Below are 16,779 nucleotides of genomic sequence, written 5' to 3' on the forward strand. Positions count from 1 at the left end.
TGGTAGATGTCAGTTTTGTAGCTGTACTGGATCAGCCTGGCTAGGGGTGCTGCTAGTCATGAAGCACAAGTCTTCATACGACTGCTGAGATGTTGTTAGGGCCTTTGCAATATCCAATGTCTTTAGCAATTTCTTGATATCACATGGAGTGAATCGAATTGGCTGAAGACTGGCATCTGTGATGTTGAGGACCTCGGGAGGGCTCCATAAATGGTTGGATACTAGCAGGTGCTTTTTTTTTGATTGTGGGTAGGTTGAGTGTTCAGCCTGCTTACATATACTAGTAGACTGTTCTTGTGTTTCTGGTGTGTATGGACTTGTCTTAGCTAGGTCAGAAACTAAAGTTGTCGATGTAGATATTTATCTATGATTTTTGGTGCTCTGCTATCTACTCAACAATATAAAGGTAACTGATTTGGGAACACCAAGAGTCTTTGTGCATGGATTCCTTCTGTACGGAGAGATGAAGAAAGTAATGTAAATCTATTACTAGCATTAAAAGTGTCAGAATTTTATTTCTCCCTTATTCCTCCCTTCTCCCCAGTGAACCCTGATAGCTTATGTTTTGATGTCTATCCATGGGTGGTGATTAACTCATGGGGTGTCTCACTCAATTGACCATCCTTAAATTCTGAGCATAGATGATGAGTAGTGGCAAGCAATTTGACAATAGGGCAGAAGAGGGGGAAAATGAGATGTATCACAGTTGAGTCAACTCTTCATCCAGTCTTCACTCAGTTCCACCAGATTCACTGGGCAGCAGTCCACTGCTTAAATTTTGATATATATCCTGGCAGCTGATTTTTGCCCTCCTTGTTGAGGCCAATGAATCTGTTCCACTTCTCTAGTTCACTACTACCTTGGTTGAGCTTAGTTAACTTGTTGCTAAGCAAAGATTAATCCTGGACTATATGGTTCTGGTAGCATATCACTTGGTGTATTTATTTACTTTAGTTATGGGTTTTCTTTTTATTCGACACCCCAATGTTGAAAATAAGTGCCCTCATACTGTGCTATGTTTTTAGTGCTGGCAAACAGATGAAAATATGATTGTTACGTTCCTATTTTACTTCATCCCCATATTTTTATTACTGATTATCTAGTTTACTGCATGGAGATTGGCTGAAGAACCATAATGTTGTAAATTTAAAAAAAAATTCTGATTGTATGTTCACTTTCTTCTTCAGTGGCTTATAGCTTAAGTGGAACCTGCAGGGAAAAATTGTAATGTATCACTGAAATATTAAGTACTCTGTTTCAGGGTAAAAGTTTGATAATTTACCTTTGTACTTAATATTTTGATCTTGATTGTGATTGTATTTGGTAATTTGTAAAGTAATTAATAAGGATTTAAAAAAAAATCAGGGTCACTAACAAGTTTGGTATGAGGAGAGGCAACTATTGTTCAGTGGAGAGGAGGAAATTGCAGGTAGTTTTCCACAGTGCTGTATTCAGGAATTGTGCCTTCAGATTAGAAAATTACAAATGTCACTCTGTTATTTAAGAAGGGAAGGAGAGAGAAACCAGGTAAATACAGACTAGTCAGTTGTATAGATGTTACTAGAATCCATTATCAGAAACTTGGGTGAGTATGAGGTGATTAAAGTCTCTTCATGCATTTATGAAGGGCAGGTCATGTCTGACTTTTTTTATATATATGTCACTGCCATGATAAATGGGGGATTGTGCAGTTGTTTTATATGGACATCTGGAAGACATTTGATTAGGTTCTGCACAAGAGATTATCATCAAAAATGAAAGCGCATGGAATTGGAGATAACCTTGTGATAAGGATTGGTAAGTTTGAGCGTAGGAGATAGAGTAGGGAGAAAGGAAATATTCTCTGATGGGCTGGAATGTGACATGTGATGCTCTCCAAGGACCTGGGGCCTTGTCTTTCCACCACAAATATATTTATGACCTGAATGAAGCAATAGAGAGTTGTACTGTATATGTAAGTATGCAGATGGCTTTATAACTTGTGTAGATTGGTGCAGGAGGGTACAGAGGAACATAGACTAAGTGAGTAGCCAAAACTGTGGCAGATGTTACTTAATGTGAGGAAGTGTGAGGTCATCTAATTTGGATCTGAGCAGGAAAAAAATCAGAATATTTTCTTAATGGTAAGGGAATGGAGCAGTGGAAGAGCAATGGGATTTAGCAGTCCATGTATACAGATTGCTAAAATCTAGTGCAGAGGTATAAAAAGTTAACAGCCCCAATGAAATGTTGGCCTTTACTGAAGGAGAGTGTAATTAGGAAGCAATGCTTCAATTGTATAAAGCTTTGGTTGGACCTTATTTGGAGCACTGCACTCAGTTTTGGACACTATATGTGCACCACAGTACATCGGTCTTGGAGGAGGTACAGCATAGATGCATCTTTCACCAGAGTGATATCTGTGCTTGAAGTATTAATTAGAAGAACAGATTGCATTTACTTGGTTTGTATGCCCTTAATTTTAGAATGTTGAGGGGTGATCTAATGAAGATTGGTCAAAATGATAATGGCATTTGATAGGGTAGATGTAGAGAAACAATTTCTCTGTTAGGGGAATCCCTGTGTGCCCAATCGAGGGGTTCAGCATTGGGAGGGGAAGGGGGCCAATGAAAGTCACTCCTGTGACCCCATCCTGCCCTCACTCGCCTGAGTCCAGAGATCCAGCAGCTATTACTGGTGAAGTTCCTGGAGCATGACCAGCAACAGCCACTGCTCTTAGTGGTGTTGCTGGCAGTGGAGAGTTACCAGCCTCTGGCTGGCTGCTCTTGGCAGGCAGGGTCTCCAATCACGGGGAAGGCCTGATGCTGGCCAGTTAGTTCAGCTGGGCATCCCCCAAGGAAGCTGGTGGATGGAACCTGCATTGGGGACATTAAGTTCAGCTCAGTGTCAGTGACTGAGGTTTCCTTGATCACTTTCATTGCAAAGCCTTCCATCATGTAGGCTACTTTAATGCCAGAGCATCGTCACTTAGCTTTTTTCTGTTTATTTAGGCAATAGGCATGGTTCTACTAATGAATTAACTTTAATTTTCAAAATTAAAATGATATTGATTCAAATTAATTTACAGATGTCGGGAATAACGAATTTAGCAGGTCAAAAACGACCATTTTCAGAAGATGATGATTCATTTCTTAATATGTAAGTGCAGTTTTTCAAAACAGTTGAAATTTTAACCATTTGAGTTTTCAAAGTACTGAATGTTCTTTGTTACTTTGCAGCATAAATATTTGTGCATTTGTGATTTTGTGTCTTCAAATTGTTTGCCCTATTTTGTTTAAAATGTAATCTTCACAAAATTGAATGGCATGTGTTTGCAAAATAGGCTCAGCACCAGTCTGAATATACGTTCCTTTTTTATTATCTGTTTTTTATTGACAGTTTGAAAACAAAACTAAAATTGTTTGTGTATGTTTCTTGTAGTCTCAGCTTGTTTCCCAGTAGAACCTGTCCACAAGGTTCAGGGTTATTGCACTCTTCCTGATAGGTTGCCATTCATATCAGTTATGGCAAGCCACTGTCAGTGGCCACTTTCACCTTTATTTAAGTTGAAAATTGTTACTTTTTTAAAAACATTTTTGTGTTTAAATTTTTTGAGTATTTTTATGTTATATGAAAACTTCATAAGTGATGAATTTTTGAGATTTTTATTTTGAAGAAACTCATAGATCAAAACTAGGAGCTGGAATTGGGCAGGGAGAGAGCTTTGACAAGGTGACCATCATTGCCCACCCCCTGCCAAACCTGGCAGCATGAGGCCCAGGCAGTTTTTAATTCTTGCCTCCCATCTGTATGCTGCCAGTCAGCTGGCTGCCTGAATCAGGCAGAAAGTAGCAGCTGGCAGACAGTTAGGGTGAGTGTGCTGCCACCACAGAAACAGTCACCGGCAACTAGACAATTTGCAAGGATCAGTTTCAATATGTTCTTGTGAACTGGAATGGAGAACCCAGGGCAGTCCTGTTCCTCCTGGCCCTTTGGGAATGTTTATACATTTTTGAAAAAAAGTCAACATGCCTATTTGAGTGGGTAGGTTAAAATCTCTCTGATAATTCAAGAAACAGCAGTAATGCACTAAATATTTTAAAGCTGAAATGTAAGGACAGGAGCAGGCTGTCAGTGGAGAAGACAGTTTTTCTCAGGGTTGGTGTGGGAGAAAGAGGGAGAAGGGGCAGAGATGCCTGATGGTACCAAATAGACTTTAGATGTGTAAAGTGAAGTGTGGGAACCCTGGGAGACCTGATGTCCTGAACAAGGCCAGTTTGGATCCCATTGTCTTGGGCTACTTTCATAAGACTCTGTTCTTCCCAATGCTCACAAAACCTCAACTCCTGCTCCAAGTTGAATGAAAGGGATTCTGTGGGATGCCAGCAGGAGGGGCTAGGGCATCAATGTAAGAATTGTACTGGATAAGTGTATTATAGAAAAGGTGGGCAATGAGGAATGGAGCGTGACAAATATGGAAGGGGGAGAGGAAGTCAGCACAGGGATGAAGCATTTGGGGCAAACTGGGAAGCATCTGATCACAGACAGTAGACTATTAGGCACTGAGTGATAGATAATATATGTACGCAGACTAACGCACAGGAGTGTCTTCTGTTTATGTATATGAATTGTGAGTCAAGATACTTAGCTATAGAGACTTGAGGGTGGCGGATTGGGACCAGCTGGTGGTTGAAGACCAGGGCCTGGCTGGGAAAAATTGGGACCAGTGTCTGATTGTGAGCTTAGAGAGTCTGGGAATACTTAAGGTGGGGCACTGAATATTTAGTGCCATTACTGTAGAGCCCCAATGAAAGAAATACCTAACTCTTTGAACTACTTTGATATTTACTTCATTCTGACAATTAAGTAAGATTGCTGACTATCAAAGAACTATGATAGTGTGCCAGAAAAGATTGATAAATTATTGAATTGCAGAATCAAATGGAATTAACCCAGCAATTAATGTAAATATTAATGGGAGGATAGTTCTTTTGCACCCTTTACAAGACTTAAGAGGAAGAAAAATCTAATTTTCTATATTGTGTTGTACAGCCATATTTAAAAATAAATAAATGTGTTTTCTTGATAGGGAGAAATTATACTCTGCGGTGGCTCATTGCCTGATTTAGACAATATCAGTCGAGGTGGCAGTAAATATCTTGGTTACTCGGAGTCATCAAGTGGAAACCTTTGCCAAGGCTTCAGTCCCAGATACAGTAACACTTGATGGAAAGACTAGTCTACGGATGTCAGGTGCAGGCAGGGTTGGATTTGACTGTACTTCTATAATTGAATAAATCCAACAGTAGCTTTTTTGATTCGTAGCTCCAGATAGGTCACTTGCATGAGTAGGCATTAGCAGAGTACAGAAGTTGTCTATGCAGTTGTATAACAGCATAGCATGAGTCACAGTATTTGGAAAAGAAAGAGAATGGATTGGAAAATATTCTTTTATCTGACTTTATTTTCTATTGAATTGTTTATGATTATCATTATGTAGAACTTCTGAATCTGGTTCTGAAGAAGAAGAAGAAGAATGGGTCCCGAAAAAAATAATTGCAAGGAAGCCAAAAAAATCTGTAGCAAAGCCAGTGGTTGTAAAAAAGAAAGTTAAGTCTGAAGCAGAAAGCACTGGAACAAAAAGAAAATCGGTGAAAAGATCTACAATAAAGACAGCTGTTAAAAAGAACAGGAAAAAAACACCAGAAAAGATTAATGTGGATCCACATGTTATGGTAAGAGAGTTGCACGTCATCATGTTTTAAAAGCATAGTCCAAGTATTTAGCATGGGACACGATGATGATGGTGCACCAACCTGTTGTGCCAAGGAATGCTAAAACGTGAGTTTATGCAGCCAAGTTTCTCATCTTGGCTGTGCCATCTGTGGGAGATAGAGGATGCTTCTCACAAAAGGCAAAATAGGGAAAACCTGAGACAAGCTCTTCCATAATGCAATTCCGAGCAGCGTGGGAAGGCGGTGGCATAATGGTATTGTCACTGGACTAGTATTCCAGAGACACAGGGGTAATGCTGTGGGGACCTGGGTTTGAATTCCACCACGGCAGGTGGTGAAATTTGAATCCAATAAAAATCAGGATGGCGACCAAGAAACCGTTGCCGATTGTTGTAAAACCCAACCCTTACCTGGTCTGACCTACATGTGACTCCAGACCCACAGCAATGTGGTTGACTCTAAAATGCCCTCTGAACAAAGGCAATTAGGGATGGGCAATAAATGCTGCCCTAGCCAGTGATGCCTACATCTGATGAATTAAAAAAAAAAGCTTGCTTCAAAATGGCTGTCACTAAGGCTGAGGTGACCAGGCCATGATGTTGGTCATCAACCTGAAAAAATGGTGGGGTGGGTAAAGTGAGTGGAATAAACAAATATTGGTTGTATTACAAGCTGCCTAAACTCTGGTATACCAAAGCACATTTTTGATCATCCAATTTTTGATGTTGTGCATCATTTTTTGAGGTTGGTGATTTCTAGCAAGAAACCCTGAATGGGAGCTTGGTACTCCCCCACCCACTTCCCATGCTTCCACCTTCTACATCTCCTTTCCTTCAGTAGCTGGTGATGCTAGGTCACTTTTGCTGAGATTAGTTGATACAACACAGCCAGGGATCAAAACTTGTGATAATAAAGTAAAATATTGCAGATGCCAGAAATCTGACATGTAAACAGAAAATGCAGGGAATACTCACCAAGCCAGGCTGAGTTAACCTTTCAGGTCTGTGACCTTTGAAAGCCTGTGACTCCTGGTTTATACAGCCTTAATATGAAACAATGAGTCGTCAGGGATTTGATAAAGAAGAAAATGGCGAAGTTAAACATTCACGTTGCTGCAGGATATTTGTATTAACAAAAGCATTTTAGACCACGAGGCCACCTTTCAACCAATTCTTTAATTAGTTCATGCTTAAATAACATTTATGTTCCAACATCATTAGCAAATCATGAAAGTTTCAAAGATTTGCAATTTTGAAATCCTTTTATAATTCATGGTGGCCCCGATTTTACATGAAGACTAAGTGAAAATGCTGAGTATTTGCGCAGATTTTAAGATGATGTAGATTTTATGAATGTCCTTTACAATGTGATTAAGTGATATAGAAATCCTGATTTGATTTCCAGTCTGCATTGAGTTCATTGATCTCAGCCAGTTTATGAAGGGGAAAATTGCTGAGATTACTTCACCTGACTGCTATCCAGCAATCCCTGTTGGAAGGGTGTATGTGGAAGTTGAGTGAGAATATGGTTCCGGATAGTTGTGATATTCCTGTGGCCTTTCTTTCCAGCACAGTTGAATAGGCTCACACATGAATAACGGGTACTAGGATGTGAAGTACTGCATTGTGACTAGAACTCCAACTGGAATCAGTGCTTTCAGGAGTTAGGAATTGCAATAACATGGAGTGGGAGTCAGCTAAACTGCTGTAAGTCAGTAATGACGCTCTTGCTCCATTTGGTTTTGGAAGTAGTGAAACTGACTAACGGATTTGAAGAAAAATAAAATGAAATCATAATGATTTAAAGATGATTGTTCTATATATGCAAGTCTCAAATGCTATTTGTCCCACAGGCACTATCGCCAGTTTTGAACACTAATGAAGATAAATTACCATCACAAATTAAGCAAAATTTAGGAAACATGAAATCAATGCCTCAGCAAGCTGCAATGCAAATCAAGAAAGAAATGGAACATTGTGGGATTAAAGTGGAACAACCATCAACAAGCACACATTTGAGTGAAAAGAGAATCAAGGAAGAAGCGGATATATCTTTTACGTGGGAGGAGCCAGCTTTGAAGAAGCAGAAGGTTGAGAATTGTCTAGATGGGAAACCAATAAAACTACAGAGAGGATGTGTAGAGATTGGGGACATGCAGATGAACTGGAATATAACCCAGGTATGAATGCTTCATTTGATCACAATGAATGGTGGAGCAGGCTCTCAGGGCTGATTAGTCTATTCCTGCTCATAGTGTTTTATGTTCTTATATTCAGTTATTTTCAAGGCATATAGAGCACTGTTGTAAACAGTTTGAGCTTTGAAGATTTGTTTTTAGAAACAATTGCAGTAATACTGATTTATTTTGTGCATTCAAATTATCTTTACCATTCGGTATCGTCAGTTCATAAGATAATTAAAGATAAGGAAGGCCATTTGTCGCATCTCCACTCGTCCAACCAGAAAGACCCTAAAGTCACTTCATTACCTTACCTACTCAACTTGGAAGTCCATTCCATTTGTTAATTACTCTGTGAATAACATTCTAATATGAGATAGAGCAGAGTTTCAACTGCATACATGCAAAAATTAATCGTGTTTTCTACATTGGCTTCTAATTTCTGCCATTGCCTTCAATTTAAAACACTTATTTGAGTTTAAATTCATCCATGGCCTTGTCTCTCCCTGCCGCTATCTGTCCTTGCAGAGGATTCCATAGCCTACTGGTTATGTACTGGACTAGCAGCCCTCAGGCTTCAATGTTCAATCCCCACCATGGCAAGTAGTCAAACTTGTTTCAGTAACGTTGTGGATTTCAATAAAAGAACCTGCCATACCTTCTTGTTTTGGCTGACATGTGACTTACTATATGGTTGATTCTTGATGCCCTCTAGGCAACAAATGCCACCTTGATGTAGTTGCCCGCGTCACAAGAGTACTTTCATTTAAAATACCTCTGGTGTTGTATCCCTCCAAATATTAATTTGTTCTGATTCTGGACTCTTATGCATTCACTCCCTTTGAATTTTGGCAGTATATTCAATTCAAGAGAATCATCACAGCTCTTCCCAATGCCCCCACTTGTATGATTTTCGCATGCTACCATGTGTTAAACAGTTGTTTGGAATGGAAATCCTTTTTGTATTGTTCCAGAATAAGGATGCTTGAGGCAATTGTAGTGCTCTAGTGCTCTTATTGGTGATCCTGCTGAAATCATTAACAAAAAAAGTCCAAGTGCTGTCACCTAGTTCATTAACCATTGAGCTACTGTTTTTTTTTTGCTACCTTTCTTACATCGGGGTTCTGGTGGAGCAGGTGTGAGGGAGGGAGAGAGTTTGGGATGAGCCAATGTTACAATCCCCATAGAGAACGATAACTTTTAAGAAGAGGTTTGAACTTCCAGTTGTTAGCTGAAAGAATGACCTGACAAGATTTCAAGTTTTAAAACTTAGTGTAACAAATGACTTAATCTTTAGTCAATAGTGTTTTTTTTATTTTCATTCTGTACGCATGTTAGACTTTAACTACAGAACGTGACATTCCCCTTGTCTATTTGCCACCAATCGCACTTTCCATGGAATTACAGCACTCAGCAAACAGTCCACAGTTGCTCCCAGTTTCCAATAGGTTCCTGGATCCCTGTTTTGCCAAGTAGTAACTTAAAGTGACTGCATCCAGACTCTATTTTTTCCTAAGTTTTCAGGGATTTTCTTAAATCCACTACCAGCAGTAAAGCCTGTTCCAATGCGTCTTCTTCCCCCTGCCCATACTAGAACAAATCTCCGGAAGTTGTAGAAGACTGCAGGATGCGTCTCTTTGACTAGAGACTCTCTTCTCCTGCATCTGGCTGTGGTAGCTTGCAAAGTCAAGCAGCCTTTTTGCTCTGTTGACCAAACGAAACCTCTGACTTGATTTGTAGGGAAGCCTGTAACCTGAGCTCAAAAATGGCTGCTTCAGCCCCTTCCCCTGGCAACGTGAAACATTAGCCTTGTATCTAGGCAGCAATGCTTATTAGCTATCCTTGACCTCAATCCTTTTCACCTTAGGAGTAAATAGATAATTTATAACACAGCCATTTATAACCCGATGCCTACAACACTTCGTGGGACTTTGGGAGACTCATGGCCTACTTGTGGTAAACTCACAGACTGCTTTCATGGTCTCCATGCGTAAAAATCTTGCATCTTGTTCCCAGCAAAGTAATCTAAACCTCCCTTTGATTTCGAAGAATCAAATCACCCAGGCTTACTGTCAGGCAGACTGCAGAACAAGTCACATGACCCCTTCACTTCCCTTAAATTTAAAGCTACAATCCTAAAACATCATAACCTTTTAAATCTCATAATTGTAACACCAGAAAGACAAATGCATGGAAGCGATAGGGCAGTTCCTCTGACTTACCATGAGCAGTGCCATGAAAAGTTCACTCGTTTTCAATTATTTTCTAAGCTAAGAAAACAAAGATGAGTGTTTAAATGTGACAGCCAGTGTCACCTCAACCTTAGAGGTGCTTTAAAAGAACCTGCTGTATCTCTAGGTGTTGTCTGAGAGGACGAATACAGAAGCATGGGCTTGCGCAAACCTCATTCGCCTGTTCAAAGAAGAAAATACTATTCCATTTATTGCCCGTTATCGAAAGGAGCTCACCAATAACATGGATGCTGATACATTGCGAGAAGTACAACAGACGCTCGAAGAACTGACGTAAGAAACATAAGTAGTAAATGCAGCATTTGTACAATGTCCTCCTTTGAACGAAATTCTTAATACATTTTTTTTACACAAAACAACCATCCTGTCTGAAAATTGATTGGGATATAGTTAACAATAGTTGCAGATATAATTGAAAAAGCCAGTATTAAATGGGTTTGCAAGTATGAAATATATTTGCCTAATTTTTCTGTTTACATGAACAAATGAGGAAGATATCGTTATGGTGTAGTAGTAAAGGTTTAGATTTAGTTGTGTGTAAGAATGAGGTAATTTTGAACTGATTTTTAGCTTGATTTCGCTCATTGTTTTGTTTCATAGTAAATTAATTATGCAATTAGTGTTAATTGCATGTTTAGGATAGAAGGGTTGATGATTTATAAAATTCAAAAAGGTAAATAAAAGATATTTTAATTCACTTCACGATTAACAACATCAGAATGTGTGCATTGCCCATCGGCATTAATTTTGTTTGCATCCAATACAAGTGGAAGCCTATACGTAACAAAATATAATTCAACTAAACAGCACTTTGATCATGAGTTGAAACTTTAGGTTTTATTAAACTGAGTTATTGAGTGGAGGAAAGGAAATGCAGGACCTATGGGCAGAGATTGAATCAGGTATTGACATTCGTCATGTGGAAGCTGACTAAGAGGTCACTACGGCAGTAGTTATGCTGTAGGACAGGGTATCCAGGAAGAATTAATGGAGTGTGTAAGAAAGGTACTGCAATAATGATGGGTGACTTTAATCTATATACAGAATGGGTGGATCAGATTGGCAAAGGTAGCCTGGAAAATGAGTTCATAGAGTATACTTCTTACAGTAGTATGCCAACCAGGGAGTAGGCTATTCTAGACCAGATAATGTGTAATGAGACAGAATTAATCAATAACCTTTTAGTAAAGGAGCCTCTAGGTGACAGCAATCATAACAAGATAGAATTTCATATTCGGTTTGAGTGTGAGAAGTGTGGTCCTAAGATTAAAGTTTTAAATCTAAATAAAGATAGTTATAAGAGCATGAAGGCAAAATTGGCTAGAGTGAACTGGGGAACTAGGTAAAAAGGTAAGCCAGAGGTGCAGTGGCAGACTTTTTAATAACTCTCAGCAAAGATTTTCCAGTGTGAAAGAAAGATCCTTCGGGAAGGATGCATCATCAGTGGCTAAATAAGAAAATTGAGGATAGTATCAAATTGAAAGAAATGCTGTGTAATTCTGTGAAGATTAGTGGCAGGTCAGAAGATGGACAGATTTTGAGAACCAGCGAAGGATGATTATAAAAGTAGTGGCGGGAGAAATTACTGTAGGAGGGAAAGCTAGCTGGAAATGTAAAAACAGATAGTAAGAACTGCTGCAGGTACTTAAAAAGGAAAAGTTTAATTAAAGTGATTGTTGATCCTTTACCGAGTGAGCCTGGGGAATTAATAATGAAACTCAAGGAAATGGCGGAAGCATTGAAAGGGTATTTTTTATCACTCTTCGCTGTAGTAGATTTAGAAAACTTCTCAAATTTAGTTCAAACTCAAGAGGCGAAAAGGAGGGAGGAACTTAAAACAATCATCATCATCAGAGAAAAGGTACTAGGGATAACTGTTAGACCTAAAGGCTGACAAGTCCCTAGGACCTGATGGTCTGCATCTTAGGGTCTTCAAAGAAGTGGCTGCAGAGGTAGTAGAGGCTTTGGTTATAATCTCCCAAAATTCCTTAGGTTCTCGAAGGGTCCCAGCAGACTGGAAAATAACAAATGTAACATCTTTATTCAAAGAAGTAGGGAGACAGACAGCTGGAAACTATAGGCCAATTAGTTTAACATATAGGGAAATTGCTGGAATGCATTATTAAGGTGGTTATACCAGGATACTTAGAAAATCATCATGTGATCAGGTAGAATCAGCACAGTTCTGTGCAAGGAAAATCCTGTTTGATTAATTTATCAGAGGTCTTTGAGGAAGTGACAAGCCAGATGAATAAACGGGAACCTGTGGATGTGGTGTACTTGGCTTTCCAAAAGGCATTTGATATGCTGTCACATCAATGGTTACTACATGGATAATGGACAGGTTAGGTAACAGGAAGCAGAGGGTCTTTTTCAGGTTAGCAAGCTGTAACCAGCGGAGTGCCAGAGGGATCAGTGCTGGGGCCTCCTCTATTTACAATCTATATCAATGATTTCGATGAAGGGTCTGAATTTATGATAGCTAAATTTGCTGATGACAACAAGATAGGTAGGAAAGTAAGTTATCAAGAGGAGGTAAAGAGCCTTCAAAGGGATATAGGTAGGTTAAGTGAATGGGCAAAAATTTGGCAGAAAATGTGAACTTGTTGGAGGAAGAATTGAAAAGCAGCATATTATTTAAATGGAGAGAGATTTCAGAACTCTCTTGTACAGAGGGATCTCGGTGTCTTGGTACATGAATCACAAAAAGTTAGTATCAGTTACAACAAGCAATTAGGAAGGGAAATGGAATGTTGTTGTTTTATGCAAGGGGATTGGAATATAAAGTACTTACTACAGTTGTACAGGGTGTTGGTGAGACCACATCTGGAGTACTGTGTGCAGTTTGGTCCCCTTATTTGAAGAAAGATATAATTGCATTAGAAACAGTTCAGAGAAGGCTCACTCGACTTATTCCTGGGATGAAGGACTTATGAGGAAAGGTTGGACAAATCGGGCCTGTATCCATTGCAGTTTAGAATAATGAGAAGCGATCGTATTGAAACATATAAGACCCTGAGGGAACTTAGTATGGATGCTGAAAGGATGTTTTCTCTTATGGGAGAGGCTAGAACTAGGGTACATGGGTTTTAGAATAAGAGGTTTCCCACCTAATGCTGAGATGAGAATTTTTTTCTCCTGAGGGGCGATAGTATGTGGGATTCTCTTCCCTAGGAAACAGTGGATCCTGGGTGATTGCATTTATTCAGAGTTAGATTGATTATTGATAGACAAGGGAGTTAAAGGTTATGGGGCAGACAAGAAGGTGGAGTTGAGACCACGATCAGATCGGCCATGATCTTATTGAATGGTGGAGCAGGCTCGAGGGGCTGAATGACCTACTGCTCATCTTAATTGGTGTGTCCCCTTGCTGTTTTTTGTGCATTGTAGTTGTTTTATCTTGTGCCAGAAGATGGCACCCTGCACAATCCTTTACTTCTTATCTTCTCCTTCCTCACTACTGACCTCCAATTTATCTGAACACCGCTCTTCCACCAGCACAGCATCTTGATGATCTTGTACATTTGAGAGTTTCAACTTTAACAAGTCTTTGTGCTGCCAGAAACTGTAAGGTCAGATTGTGTGTTTTAAGTCACCTGTTTTGAGAGAATCAATTGCACAGCCTATTCTTTGTGTGAAGTCCTAAAATACTGATTTTAATAAAGGTATTTATTTTTCTTCCCTTTTAGCACAGTAATAAAGAAAGCACACACAGCCATACAGAAAGTAGCAAAAGAAGAAAAACTTACACCTTTTTTAAAAAACGCTTTGCTGAACTGCCAGACTCTAGAAGAAGTGGAACATGTGGTTAGTAAAATAGTTGGCTTTTAAGCACACCTTTTTAAAGTAATCTGGTTCATAATCTTTGTAGAAATAATTGTCAGTCTAGAACATTCATTTTTATTCCTGATTATTTAATTTTAATTTGTCATCCTCGGGTTTCAAAACAAATTGGATTACATTTGCTTGATTACAATTGTGCTTCAATTAAACCACCTCAAACTGCTCACCAATGTTACAAACTTAATTTCCATAACATTTTTCTGAATTTACATTCCTGATACTTTGAACTGTTTGCGTTGTTTTTGCAGTTTTAAAAGTGACCATCTTTCCTATGGTTATTGATCAAAATTCCAAATGTGAACTGACAAATACTTTTGTGTAACAACTATAACTTATTTAGTCATCAGGATGAATGCAAGAATGCCAAATTTCAAACGATCACAACAATTTATACTATTGGTCAAAAGGGTGCTGATTGGTTGGCAAGTCGCCTCTGATTGGCTGAGGTGTTGCCATGGCGAAAGCAATGGGGAACTATAGGGTCCCAAGCTTCTGAGTAATTCAAAAAAGGCACAAGGCTTGAACATATTCCTTTTGTTTGCAGAGAATGGGTGTATGCATATATGTTGTTTCTAGCGAGCACAATTGAGCCACATTACAGGCTTAACTGATTACCATAAATTGGTTGTTAGTGTAGCTATTAGTGCACTCAGCATTTGTTTGTGCAGCCTGGTTAATTTTTATTGACACCATGCATGCTCAAATAGATGGTGTAGTCACGTGACCCCTTCCAGGTCCACTGCTTGCTAACGTTTACATCGGTTTCCATGAGAAACATGTTTTTGATAGAACGACCCCTAACCTCCTACCCTGTGTTCATTTTTGATACATAGATTTTATGTTTGCAATCTTTAGATCTGCAGCTGTATGTAGGGATTTCCTTTTTTTTCATTTGGTCATGGGATGTGGGCGTCACTGGCTTGTTCAGAGGGCATTTTAAGAGTCAACCACATTGCTATGGGTTTGGAGCCACATGTAGGCCAAACTGGGTAAGGACAACAGATTTCCTCCCCTAATGGACATTAGTGAACCAGATGGGTTTTTAAACAATTGACAGTGGCTTCATGGTCATCATCAGACTTCTAATTCCAGATTTTTATTCAATTCAAATTTCACCATCTGGTGTGACAGGATTTGAATCTGGGTCCTCAGACCATTACCCTGGGTCTCTGTGTCTAGTGACGATACCAGTCCAGTGACAATACTACTATGCCACCACCTCCCCCTTACACACTTTAATATGCTCCATCCTACGCTCCAATTCACTTTTGAGATAGAGCAGTCTAAAGCGCTCCCTTTCCTCAATGTGCTAGTTGAGCAACCTGCAAATGGGTTCTCTACCACTGTCTAATACAAGCCTACCTTCACTGATCAGTATACATGTTGGATTCATATAACTTCATGAGCTTTACAATTGGCCTTATCAGCAACCTTGTAAGTAGGACCCTAACCATTTTCTCACCCTGAAAACTGGGTACGGAAATAGAGTGTATCAAAGCTATCCTGCGGGGCAATGATCCTGATCAGATCATTGCTCTCTGTCTATCGCTCAAACTTGCAAATGGGCCAAAGACTTTTGAAATCAAAAAGTGCCTGGTCTACCTCAAATTACCCTGGAAGGCAAAGCATCTCAAAAATTGAACAACAGGTTAAGCATACCGTTTTATGCTGCTACCGTGCTACGCATGTAGTATTTCACACTAACAGGATGCAGCTGCCAGTCCAAAAAGACATTCTTCCTATCACGTAATTGAGCAACATAATGTATGAATTTCAATGCTGGTGTGATGTCAGATACGTAAGCCATATGTCCCAGAGATTGGCTGAACAAATGAAACAGCATGTTCCTTCATAATAGGCAGAGTACAGACCGTACTCAACCAACCCGCGCCAGCAAAACCCAAAATAAAATGTCTACTTTGAGATGTGATTCCACAATTGGATAACTCTTGCTGAACAATCCTGAGTGTGCTAACAGCTACAATAATGTCCAATTTAAGATGGTCAGTCAAGCTCGTAATGTGGCTCGTTTATGTTTGCTAAAAGCAGCATGCATTTGTATGCAGGGACTCGTTCCCTGCAAGCAAAAGGAATATGTTCAAGCCTTGCGCCTCTTTTGAATTATCCGGGAGCTTGGGGAACCTATAGTTCCTCATCGGCTGAGGCGCTTCCATGGAGAAAACAATCAGTGTTGACTTGCCAACTAATCAGCACCTTTGTCTCCTGTTGAATAAATTTTTATGATTGTTTGAAATTTGGCAGCCTTGCATTTGTCCTGATGAGCGCAAGACAAACAGCTTCGGCAGCATGGCTCTCTTTTCAGCAATATTCAAATTCTGTGTCACAAAGCGACTCTTTATAACTTCTTTGGTTTTATGCTCTATGATCTGCTACCACAACCCAGTGCCTTATTTGCCTTTTTATATTTTTTATTTGTTACTGAATATTCTACACTTGTACACGACTTCTGATTTACATACTTGAATTACCTTTTGCATTTTTCTCATTAGTTGCTTGACTTTTTTCAGTTTGCTCCTTATAAGAGTGGAAGTAAGAAGACAAAAGCTCAGCAGGCACGTCAGCTTGGCTTAGAACCTGCAGCAAATCTATTGATTGACTCTCCACGAGAACTTAATCTAAATAATTACATTAAAGCAAATGTGAAAGGTAAGTTGTTAACTTCAGTGTCACGTTCTTTATCTTATCTTCCATTTTGGATGGAGGAGTTGTGGGTGAATAGCAGAATACTTGAAATATCACAGTAGGAACAATTATCACGGGCCCTTTCAGC

At 39.4% G+C, this 16,779-nt stretch overlaps 1 protein-coding gene across 4 annotated transcripts in view; it reads left to right on the plus strand.

Annotated features, from left to right (window-relative positions):
- srbd1 (S1 RNA binding domain 1) overlaps positions 1–16,779 on the plus strand; it is a 289,801-nt gene that overhangs the window by 4,938 nt on the left and 268,084 nt on the right. For all 4 annotated transcript variants that reach the window (XM_041178598.1, XM_041178607.1, XM_041178625.1 and 1 more), the window contains exons 3-8: positions 3,068–3,138; positions 5,480–5,714; positions 7,567–7,893; positions 10,252–10,418; positions 13,835–13,952; positions 16,517–16,655. In XM_041178598.1, the coding sequence (XP_041034532.1) occupies positions 3,068–3,138; positions 5,480–5,714; positions 7,567–7,893; positions 10,252–10,418; positions 13,835–13,952; positions 16,517–16,655 (1,057 nt within the window). The remainder of the gene's footprint in view (positions 1–3,067; positions 3,139–5,479; positions 5,715–7,566; positions 7,894–10,251; positions 10,419–13,834; positions 13,953–16,516; positions 16,656–16,779) is intronic.

This window comes from Carcharodon carcharias, chromosome 2, assembly GCF_017639515.1.
Source record: "Carcharodon carcharias isolate sCarCar2 chromosome 2, sCarCar2.pri, whole genome shotgun sequence".
Lineage (NCBI taxonomy): Eukaryota > Metazoa > Chordata > Chondrichthyes > Lamniformes > Lamnidae > Carcharodon > Carcharodon carcharias.